At 37.5% G+C, this 11,354-nt stretch overlaps 1 protein-coding gene across 3 annotated transcripts; it reads left to right on the forward strand.

The window, feature by feature from the left end:
- Positions 1 to 15: 15 nt before the first annotated feature.
- fus (FUS RNA binding protein) lies at positions 16 to 10,786 on the forward strand. Of its 3 annotated transcripts, none has more exons than XM_051885493.1 (15): positions 16 to 163; positions 1,102 to 1,126; positions 1,222 to 1,382; positions 2,012 to 2,186; positions 2,331 to 2,581; positions 3,907 to 4,102; positions 6,272 to 6,306; positions 9,018 to 9,050; positions 9,136 to 9,245; positions 9,331 to 9,460; positions 9,549 to 9,656; positions 9,743 to 9,878; positions 10,130 to 10,227; positions 10,333 to 10,468; positions 10,595 to 10,786. In XM_051885493.1, exons 1-15 carry the CDS (start codon positions 151 to 153, stop codon positions 10,632 to 10,634), a joined length of 1,647 nt encoding a protein of 548 aa, XP_051741453.1. In that variant the 5' UTR covers positions 16 to 150; the 3' UTR covers positions 10,635 to 10,786. The 3 variants fall into 3 exon arrangements, with proteins under 3 accessions (XP_051741453.1, XP_051741454.1, XP_051741455.1); XM_051885494.1 differs by having other exon boundaries at positions 9,549 to 9,638; XM_051885495.1 differs by lacking the exons at positions 2,012 to 2,186; positions 2,331 to 2,581.
- The last annotated feature ends 568 nt before the right edge of the window (positions 10,787 to 11,354 follow it).

Here is an 11,354-nt window from a genome sequence, read left to right on the forward strand (position 1 = left end):
GGTGCGCGCCGCCTGCAGGCTCAAATCGACACGACACAACAGCGTCAGTGTCCGCACAGTTGCGCAGTTGATATTGGTAACCAAAGGTGGCTGCAAGTCTGCTCAAATTGGTCTTCTGCATCAGCTGCTAAAAGGATTTAAAACGCTATCATGGCGTCAAATGGTAAGATAGTCAAAGTATTATTATTTTTTCGGCTATTTTTATTATTTGGCTTTTATTATAGCCGTTAGGTTTTGCCGAAACGTTGCATCTAGTGCATAATTTTCCCAAAGTCATCTTTATTGGTCACTCGCAAATGGCGAGGTTATGTAATGGACATGTTATAGAAGCGATGGACCCATTTGGTGCATTTATATATTATTTGAGAAAAGGCGAAATGAAGAACATGTCGGCATCCGCCATTTTGTTGGAAGCTCTTTCAATTTGAGCTGGTTTGTTCTACTGACCTATATTTTCACCTGACCTATATTTTCTCCTAGCCCATACTGAGTTTTTTTTTCTCGTCTTATATTCAGTTTCAGTAATTAACGGTTTAAGAGATTAATTATTTGGCATCCTCTACATCTCATACACTGCTTATACAATGGTAGCAACGCGAAAAACTGTAACACCCCCATTACGATTGCAGAATTGTGTGAGCGAAGCGGCTCATTTATTAAAACGGGAGCTTGTCTAGTTGTATAGTTAGATAACACAATTTTCATTTTTAGGTAATCATTTACTCGACTACATGTTGTTCCAAACCTGTATGGCTGACTTTCTTCTGTGAACATCAAAGAAGAATGTTGTTAATCAAACAGTTGGTTCACCATGCAGTGACTTTCAGTGAATTGACAAAAAAAGAAAGAAATTTCTCAAAATATCTTAAAAAAAAAAAAAAAAAAAAAAATTGTTCCACAAAAATAGCTCATATATCCTTTGAACGACATGAGGTGAAATAATGACATGTTCTTTTTTGGGTGAACTATCTCCAGACTAGTACTCTGTTTCCCAAAGCCAATGCAGACTTTTGCTCAAATGCAGATCTGTGATTTTGCCAGTCACCAAAAAACAAAACAAAAAAAACACCATGTATAATGTACGTTGTCTTTTCCCTTTAGATTATGCTCAAACCTCAAGCCATGGGTAAGTTCAGTGCATCATTTCCAAAGTGTTATGATAATATTGAACGATTTCTTACATTTATCATTAAAATAATGAATTCATTGTGGTGTTCCCAGTTATGGTGGTTATGGAGGACAGTCCAACCAGAGTTACAGTCAACCCCCTGGCCAAAACTACAGCCAGCAGAGCTTAGGAGGATACAGCCAAAACTCAGAGAGCAGCTCTGCTCCTTATAATCAGAGTGGATATGGCTCCAATTATGGACAGTCCCAGTCAGGTATTACACTGCAAATGCTGTGAATAGGTCCATTTAGTTAACGTCAACATGAAATCAAAATGACCAATGTTCTTTTTTTATGGAATATTGCAATATTTAATATAAATGCTTTTTCCATTCACATCATAATTTTTTTTCATGTGCCCTCATATTCTTTCATCAAAATAACTTCCCCTCCCTCTTGCAACAAGTTCTCCTCTCTGATGATTCAGGGTTGCCAGCTTTGCGTAACAAAACTGTCCCAATTGCTATTTAAACCCATCCAATCACGGCTAAAAATAGCCCAATCGTATCCCCGGTAAAAATCGCGTTTTGGGCGGTAAAAATCCTGTTCCGTGGGGGTCTCTACAACCCACGGCAATGTTGTGTAAAAGTAACCCAATTCCGCGGGAAAACTTGGCAATACTAATGTTTACTGGCACAATGGCGGGTCAACCTGTCACTCACATGAGATCACAGCAGTAGCAAACCACAATGATCCAATCAATTCCGATGGCCAAAATCAAGTCCCGCCCTTTTTTTTTTTTTTTCTTGATCAGGAACCCATTTCACTCGGATTTGTCACAATAGGCAAGAATAGACTGTTTCACGTCGACTTTTTCTTTTTTTTTTTTTTTTTTTTTTTTAAGGAGGATATGGGTCTCAGCCCCCCTCTCAGGGCTATAATCAGTCCAGTCAGTCATACAGCTCTGGAGGCTACAATAACAGCAGCCAGCCTCCACCAGCTCAAAGTGGAGGCTACAACCAGCCGTCTTCGTACTCAGGCTATAACCAGCATCAGTCTTCTACTTCATCTGCCTCTGGGTGAGATTTCAGTGGTGAATCTTTGTTAGTGTGTCTAAAATCTAGTTTTAGCAAAGGTATTGCTTGTGCAAAATGGGTTTTTTTTTTAATGTCCAGAATGTGGCATTATTGATTAGAATTTGGAAAACATATTTTGTGTTTCAGTAACTATGGCAGCAGCTCCCAGTCTTCTGGCTACGGTCAGCAGCAACAGCAGCAGGGTGGGGGTGGTTACGGTGGTAATGGGGGTCAGTCTGGAGGATATGGGAGCAGTGGAGGACAGAGCAGTGGATACGGGAGTAGCGGGGGCCAACACCAGTCCTCTCAGCATGGAGGAGGGCCTTACAACCAATCTCCCAACTACAGCTCACCTCCGCCTCAAAACTATGGGCAACAAAATCAGTACGGACAGGGAGGTGAGCTTGAGAGATTTATTCAGCAAGTCATCATATAGAAGTTTGATTTGATTCGCTATAAAGCGATATGGGTAATAGAAAATAGAGCTGTTCAGTCTCTAGTTCTAAAACTAGAGAATTGGCATTTTCTATAGAAACTTGTTAGCAACTTGCATTTTTAAAAGTGCAATGGCCTGAATATTCATGTTTCAGTTGTTTATGTTGTAGAACAAAACAAGTAATTGTAACCACAGACCTTATTGACTGTTAAATCAAATTCTAAAAAACCTATTAGAAATTCCCAAAGAAATATTACAATTCTATACCTTTTTTGTCTACATTAATAATCAAACAAAAAATCATGTTACCAGTGAACTTAGGCATCACAACATTATAATATAGAGTATGAGAAATGGATATTCATTTTGAAATTTTCTAAAGATTACATTTAACCGTGTTATTACTTTTAGTGTGCGTTACGGCTGGAATACACTACACAACTTTTAACATATTTTAAAACACTAGGCATCATTCACTTGCCGACTTTGTAAATGTTTACAGAGAAAACCAGGGCTGGTTGAAATCTTAGTCTGAAACTAGAAAATCTGAGTCTGTGCCCATCATACACTACGTGATTTTCTGTGAGATCTTGTCAACTCAAATCTGCAGACCAGCTCTGACTTTCGGCAACTAGCGTAGACCCATCCAGGCTGTAAATCGGGGCAAAAATCTTGGCAAAATTCATGTAGTGAAGTGACCGGGTATAAACAGGTCCTAATGCTGGTCAATAACCTATATGGTATCAACATGTCACACATCTCGATATATCCGATATATCCTGTCAATGAAAAGAGGCCAGGAAAATGCACTGCATTTGGGCTTTGTGTAAAGAAAATGCTAAGAAACCAGTTTGATGTTCAATATTAATAGTAATTATATGAATTAATAACATTCAGAAAGTTAAGAAATATTAATTTAATCTTTATGTGTTTGTTTATAACTAATACCAGTTACTCTGAAACAAGTTGATGAAATGGAGAGAATAAAGTTTTTTTTTTTTTATTTGCATTTCTTTCAAAATATAATAATTAAAAATATAATTATTAATTATAATGAAATTATCATTAATTTAAAGGAAGGTATAAAAGGCAGAACCCCTGATCTATCTGTATCATTATCGGCATCTGCAGAAATCACTGTCGGTATCAGTGGAGAAATTTAGTATCGGTGCATCTCTAATCTCAACTCAAAAAGTTATATCAAAGAGCGAATACAATGCAAGGCTTTAATGTTTAAGGTAGACATGTAATGTATCTCCATTTCAATGTATTGTATTTCAATTCTAGGTTACAACCAGGATTCCCCACCACTGAGCGGTGGTGGTGGAGGAGGAGGAAGAGCCTATGGTGGTCAGGATGGTGGATATAGCCAGGATGGAAGAGGTGGACGTGGCCGCGGAGGTGGAGGTGGCTTTGGAGGTCGAGGAGCGGGTGGGTTTGACAGAGGTGGTCGTGGAGGACCTCGTGGCAGAGGAGGAATGGGGTAAGCAAACATTCATGTCATGCACTTCTTCCATCTCCTTCACCACATAAAGTCCACATGTATGCATCAGTGTGTCATTTAGGGAAAAAGTAACACCTTCAGGTAAAAGGTTAAAATAGAGCCAAAGGTGTAACACCATATCGTCTGGCTGGGCTGAAAGTAAATGCTGGCCTAGACCTCGGTTAACTACAGATAAAGTGTTTTGATTTAGGGTGTAAAGTAAAGTACGGTCTACTTAAAACAGTATTATGGACAATAAGTGAAACTGAACACAGAAAATTTGTCCAATTAGGTGCCAGAATGGCCTGGTGTATGATTTATTGGTGATCCTCATATTCATGTATTTACCTAAAATGATGCATGATGTTACGCTGGTTTCAGTGCGCTGAATATTTCCATTTCTACACCCTTCACAAGATGGAACCAGCCAAAGGTTCACATAAAATTAAACAAAAACTAATCAGAAGTTGCAATGAATGACCAGGTGTTTTTTTTTATTTTATTTTTTTTAATAAGAATCTGTTAATCGTTGACTTACCAGTGAAAAACAAAACAAAACAAAAAATATGGGTTTGGATGTGTCCTGTCCTGTGGCAATAAGTCAATCATTTTACTAGTTGTCTATGGGAGTGCATCACATCACATATTTTCCTTCACACGTTCACATTGCACATTGTGACCAGGAGTCATTGTATTTTTAGGTTTTATTGACATTTTGTTTACATATAGTGTTAGTATAGTACATCGTTTTCATTTTGATTTCTCATTTAATCAGTAATGCCCTTATGTTTTAGTTTGCAAGTAGTTTTAAGTAGGGATGCACCGATACTAGTATTCGGGTTGGATACAATGTTAAAATGTTCTGATACCGTTAAAAAAACATTAACATGCAGCATATTGTAAATGACTGTATTGATGCTTTCTTAGAATTTTCTATAATTTCACTAGTAATGTTGAGGTGTTTGACTCATTGGAGTGGATTCATTCAGTCGGATGTTTTAATGGGGGAAAATGCTACTTGAAAGTGAGGACATGAGTGAGAGAGTGCTAAAACTCTTGCTTGTCTCTGCTTCTGCTCCATTTTTCCCCCCAGATGTCCTGGTGATCAGCTGTGTATTTGTTATTTTTAGTGAAATTAACAGTTCAACATTCAACCCTCAAATCTACATTTCAAATGTGCTTGAACATTTGAGCACATCACAGGTATCAGCCAAAAAAATAAAGTATCGGTGCATCCGTAGTTTCAAGAACATACAGTCTTTCACAAACCCCCCAAAATTATAAACACTATTATGAGCAGGTTAAGGTTAAAATGTTACATTAATATAATTATTTGAAGCAGCAGATGATAAAACCCATCTGGCTGTGATCTCACCTGTTCTCTAAACCTTCTCCATCCTCTCCTACAGGATTATTGTGTGTTGCAATGCTTTAATGAATCTTCAAATCTCCTCCTAGGCTGTTTTCTACAAGGTTCAGCGATTTAGGCTTTTCCTTTTGAAGAAGATAAAACAGAAACACAGGCTCTAGACAACTGGGGAAGTGAAGATTAGTAAAGAATAAATGAGGAATGTGTGACTATAAATAATAATAATAATAATAATAAAGGTTTAAAGATCCTTTCAGATCTTAAAAGGATCGTAAAACTGTATGGAACTGCTGGATTAATCCAAAAGGGGGAGACTGGTCACATCAGTTATGTCTATTAATTTAAATGTAAAACTGAATGCAGTGTATGCAGTTTCTGTCCAAAGTAACATAACATGGATACTGTTTGCTATATAATGGGTGAAGGTCCTGGGCTAAAGTTGTACCTTCGATCTGATAAAAGAAAATTGATTTGGTGAAAGAATGATTGAGTTCACAGATGCACTGCAAAGCTGCATGGTAAAAGATATATGGTAATTCTTTTGAGCAAAATAGGCCAAATGGTTATGATAGAGGGCCTGCATGACTTGGGGAAGGAATATCTAATGGGTTTCCAAAATTCCCTTATGGGTTATGAGGAATGATGAACCTAGTGAGAGGGAGCAGAAAAGAAAAGGGGCAATGCGGAACTTGTAGAAAGGATGATGGAGATGGGTGGGGCCTTTCCAGCCTCAAGAGTGAAATGGGGCACCACCCTCATCAACCTTCAATTCGTCTCGCTTCTCTCTCCTTCTCCGTCAGAATGGGCGATCGTGGAGGATTCAATAAGTTTGGTGGTAAGTGACAAACTCTTCAAACAAGGAACTTCAGGGGTTTAAAGAGAGCCTGGTCTAAGAGGGAGGAGTGGGTGTCTGATCATATCACAAAAGAAATCTGCATTATATTTTTAAAAGAAAACACTGAAATTAATGCGATAACCACGTGGTATGTGTGGTAAAGATAAGTGGTAAACAACTGCGCTTATACATTTAATATTATATTTAGCAACGGATTACTCATTCTGCATGGTTAAGGTAGAAACACAAAGTCATATGTAAGCCGTTGTAGTAAAAGACCTTAAAGGGATTGTTCGCCAAAAAATGAAAATTCTGTCATCTCATGTTATTCCAAATCTAAATGACTTGGTCCTCTGTGGAACACAATCGAAGACATTAGAGAATTTAAATTTTTTGGTGAATTATCCCTGTAAGTGCAACGTTTCAACAAATACCTTCTCTTATTAGTGTCACTACACAAATGAGAAGTAATTGAGTAATTTTCAGTTTAAAATAAGATTTTTTTTTTTTTTTTTTTTACGTGATTTCAGATGGTTTTCACAGTCGATCACTGGAATTGGAGTTCTGGAATTTGAAATTAAGTAGAATATATTGAGGAGACTCTGAAACAGAGAAAAAAATGGTTGTTGATGTGTTAGTTTGGGCTGGTATATCTGATAGTCCAAAAGCATACGACTCCAAATGGATCTTTTTATTTTAATTTATTTTTTTTAATTTTTTTTTTTTTTTTTTACATTTATGCATTTGTCACACTCTTTAATCAAAAAACAACTAACAATGCATTCAAGGTTAATATTTTTGTTCATCCAGTATGTGCCTCCTGGGAATCAATCCCATGACCTGGTTTAGCTGATGTGCAATAAAGTCAGTTGTGGTCAAAAGGACTTCATCTTCAGTGCTTGCACCTATTGTGGCAGTATTGATTCGTAGTGGTTGGACAGTAAAAGTGTTAAGCACATACCTTTATCAGCTGTACAGGGTGGGACAGCATGTCTCCAAATCTCTGGGAGAATGTTGAACATTTAAAATATTCATCAAACTTAAATCCAAAATTTCTGTACCGATTCCTGGTTTTCATTTTTGGTCCATTTTTAAAAAATGTCATTGGAATTTACCGTGAAGATTCCATGTGGTGGGACTTTTTTTTTTTTTTTTTTTTCTTATACTCTGAGCACTTTTGCTTTTCAAAAGGATTCAAGTGGCAAACAGCTGGATTCTGGAGGTTGTTCAAATCCATTTGTGTCAGGTGTTTTTAGGGTTGTTCTGGTCTGATGAAGGTCCTGATGGAATCATTCTACACACAAAAAAGTACATGAAAAAGTTATTTAAAAAAAAAAAGGAATGGAAGCCTGGAGATGGACGGAGTTAAAATTACACATCATATTCACAACGTATCACAGTTTGAAATATGAATACCATGTTCATAATTGTTTGAACATGTCAGGAAACCAACATGCTCGTGTTCACCACACTGTTTCTAACTGGTAACTACCTCAAATGGCATCTACAGGTATAACAAGGGGTTGAGACTTACTCATCTGGCTAGCCAGATCCAGTAAAAATTGAGTTTCATGTGGAAGGAATATTTTCCGAAGATGATGAATTGTGAACTTAAAGGTGATCTTAAAGCCTGTTACACTTTGGGGTTGAGGAACGTCTGTGTAATACAGGGAGTCATGGTCATATGTCCTAATACTGAAAGTGAACAATTTGGGTTTCAATATTATTCTTTTGAGTAGACTGGTAAAATGTGCCAAATTGTGGTTCATCATTGATCATCGTAATCTCTTTAAAACATCAGTGGTGTTGGTAACTATTCTAATGGTTATCCAAATTACTTGCGGTTGTATAAAAGTTGAAAATGGTTTCTTTTCCTGGGAAAATCCAACGTCTTTAGACAAAAAGCAATGACATGACCGATTGTCTGACATTTTAGCTGTTTGGAAATCCGCTTTTGTGGGATGGAGAATGAGAACCTTATCACATGGCCTACAAACATTTTGTCATTGATGTAAGGGGTCGTAATGTCACAGATTGCTGTGGTGTTCAGTGCTAATGGAGTTTACTGAGTTCTCAATAAAAAGGGTGAACGATACGTGACTGGTTGCAAAGTGGTATTCAGTTAAAAGTTGTCCTTATTAGCTATGCATGTTTTAAAGTTGACCAAATACATACAACCAATGAGATGACAACAACCCAACAACAACAAAAAGACCCAATGCAGACTTTTGCAAAGCAGACTGTAAAAGTATGATCAGATGGTTTTGCATTAGATGGTTATTGCATGGTTTACAGCTTTCCAGAAAAGGAGAGATTTGTGATATAAAAGCCAGTACATGGAGTTGTCTGACATGTATTTCGGTTTGCTAATGAGGATAAATCAAGCTACAGCTACCGGTATGGGAGTAAAGAATCTCCCACTTGAGTCCTTGGACTTATTTAAATGTTGGCCAGTTTTGTCAATTTTGAAAACGAGTTGTGTTGATAAGAAACAATGTCCAGATAGTGTTGGTTGGTGCTTGGTACTCTCATTTAGTCAAATATGCTGCTACCATCAGATTCTGTTTTCTGTATCTGGAGCATAAATTATAATTTATGTATATGACCCCATAAAGAAAAGTCAAAGGATTAAGAATGAGTTATAAAAGTGTTTGGATATCGTGTGTTTGTGTACTTGTGTTATATTAATAACAGTTCCTTTCACTTCAAAGGGCCCAGGGATCATGGAGCTGGTGGGCCCAATAGTAAGTATATGGCAACTACTTTGGCAACTACTTAGATTATTAGATGATTTTTAAGCCCGATTATAAATTTCTGATTTTTTTACAGTGCAGGAGCCGGATAACTCTGACAACAACACCATCTTTGTGCAAGGTCTTGGAGACAACTATACTGTGGACTCAGTTGCAGACTTCTTCAAACAGATCGGCATTATCAAGGTGGAAAAGCAAGGAGAAAAAACTGCTATTGTGCAGCAGTTATCTTCACATAGTTCTTATTGTCCTAATATCTTTTCTCACACAGATCAATAAGAAGACAGGATTGCCCATGATAAATCTTTATACAGACAGAGAGACAGGGAAGCTTAAAGGGGAGGCTACTGTTTCCTTTGATGACCCCCCTTCAGCAAAAGCAGCCATCGATTGGTTTGATGGTATGTTGAAAGAGACCACACGAGTGCCTGCCTTCCAAAAAAATGTTCTTGGACGTCTGTTTATGTCACGTTCATCTTTTCTTCTCAGGTAAAGATTTTAATGGAAATCCAATCAAGGTGTCCTTCGCCACTCGCAGAGCTGAATTTGGACGCGGCGGTGGTGGCGGCGGCATGAGAGGTGGTCGTGGTCGAGGAGGCGAGATTAAGTCTCTGGTATTTTAAGTTATCTCCTCTTTTAGTCTCTGTTTAGTTTTCCTGACATGGGTTTTCTCTCTTTTGCAGGGCCAATGGGCCGTGGGGGATTTGGAGGAGGCAGAGGTGGTGGTGGCTTCCCAGGCAACAATGGCGGTGGTGGCAGTGGTGGTGGTGGTAGCAGTGGTGGCCAGCAAAGAGCAGGAGATTGGAAATGTTCAAATCCGTAAGTGTTGGTCTGCACTTACTTTTAGCAGATTATTTTGTAACAAAATGTAAATGTCATCATACAGCTCTTATAAAGTTGGATATAAAAGTATGTCCCAAGTATGCTAAATGCGACTATAAGGCATGAAGATGTTAAGATGTTATAAACATTAAGGTCCATGATTTTGTGGAAGGCTGGTTTGCATTGAGAAAGGTGCTATATAAAGAAATTTCACTTGACCTGACAAATTTTCTCTTGTGCGTATACAGAACATGCGGTAATTTGAACTTCTCATGGCGAAATGAGTGCAATCAGTGCAAGGCTCCCAAACCGGAAGGAAGTGGAGGAGGAATGTCACCGGTAGGAGGTAAAGAGGAACTTTCCTGTGAAAATTAACAAGATTTTTGTGGTAGCATCTGACCTATCTGACCTGGGATAGTGGATTGCTGCTTAAATGTACCTATTTTTGTAGGTGGTTTTGGTGGAGACCGGGGCAGAGGCGGTTTCGATCGAGGTGGTTTCCGTGGTCGTGGTGGTGATCGAGGGGGCTTCAGGGGAGGGAGGGGAGGTGACCGGGGAGGATTCGGACCCGGCAAGATGGACTCAAGGTGAATGTTTCAACGATTTACAGCTGTTGCACATGTCAAAATGTTAACCGGTAGAAAACTGATTTTCAATATTCACTATTCAGAAGTGACAAATGTATTTCAGTGCCTCTGTTATGTGTTTTTCAGGGGGGATCACAGGCATGACCGCAGAGACCGGCCTTACTAATGGGAAATTCTTTGTCCAAATAAGATTTTAATTCTGTGTGGGACCAGTATTCACTCCACTTCAACACTTGTTACCTTCTTCATTATGTTTTGTGTTGTATGTTGTTAAAATAAGTGTTTTTGTTTTTAGTTCTGGTAACATAATTTTTTGTACTATTCTCTCTATACTCTGATATTATTAATTATGAATTTTTTTTTCTCTATTAACTTGTTGGTGCTTAGGTCACAGTAGTAATATTTGTGCAATTTATTAAATATACTTTCTTTGACTTTTTTTTTTTTTTTTTTTTAAATTGTGGTTTAAAATTAAAAATGTTTGAAAAATAAAAATTGTGATGTGGCATTACTTTATTTTCATCCACATTTCCAAACACTTTGCATTTGTCTATCTCATTGATTTATAATAGTAATAAACTGTTTATCTATAAATACAATATATTTCTTAAATAGAGGGTTATTATTTAAGTTAACTAAAAAAATAGTTTTATTACTTGAAATGTGTATATGTGAAATATATATATATATTTCAGCTAGTTGCTAAAGTAACATTTTCATCTAGTTTAACTTGGTGTATTAAAATAACAAACGAGTACAAATGAATAAAAACTATATAGACATTAAAAACAAAAAACAAGTTTGGTGAAGTTTGAAACTTCAGACACCCAACTTCCAACCCAGGATTCCCTTAGGGTGATGTGACCATTGGCATGGAAAAAATGGT

Source organism: Ctenopharyngodon idella, chromosome 3 (genome assembly GCF_019924925.1).
Source record: "Ctenopharyngodon idella isolate HZGC_01 chromosome 3, HZGC01, whole genome shotgun sequence".
NCBI lineage: Eukaryota > Metazoa > Chordata > Actinopteri > Cypriniformes > Xenocyprididae > Ctenopharyngodon > Ctenopharyngodon idella.

Coding starts and splice junctions, on each gene's coding strand:
- fus (XM_051885493.1), top strand. Junction 9,246..9,330: donor AACAGATCGGCATTATCAAG/GTGGAAAAGCAA, acceptor TTTCTCACACAG/ATCAATAAGAAGACAGGATT. Junction 9,657..9,742: donor AGGTGGTCGTGGTCGAGGAG/GCGAGATTAAGT, acceptor TCTCTTTTGCAG/GGCCAATGGGCCGTGGGGGA.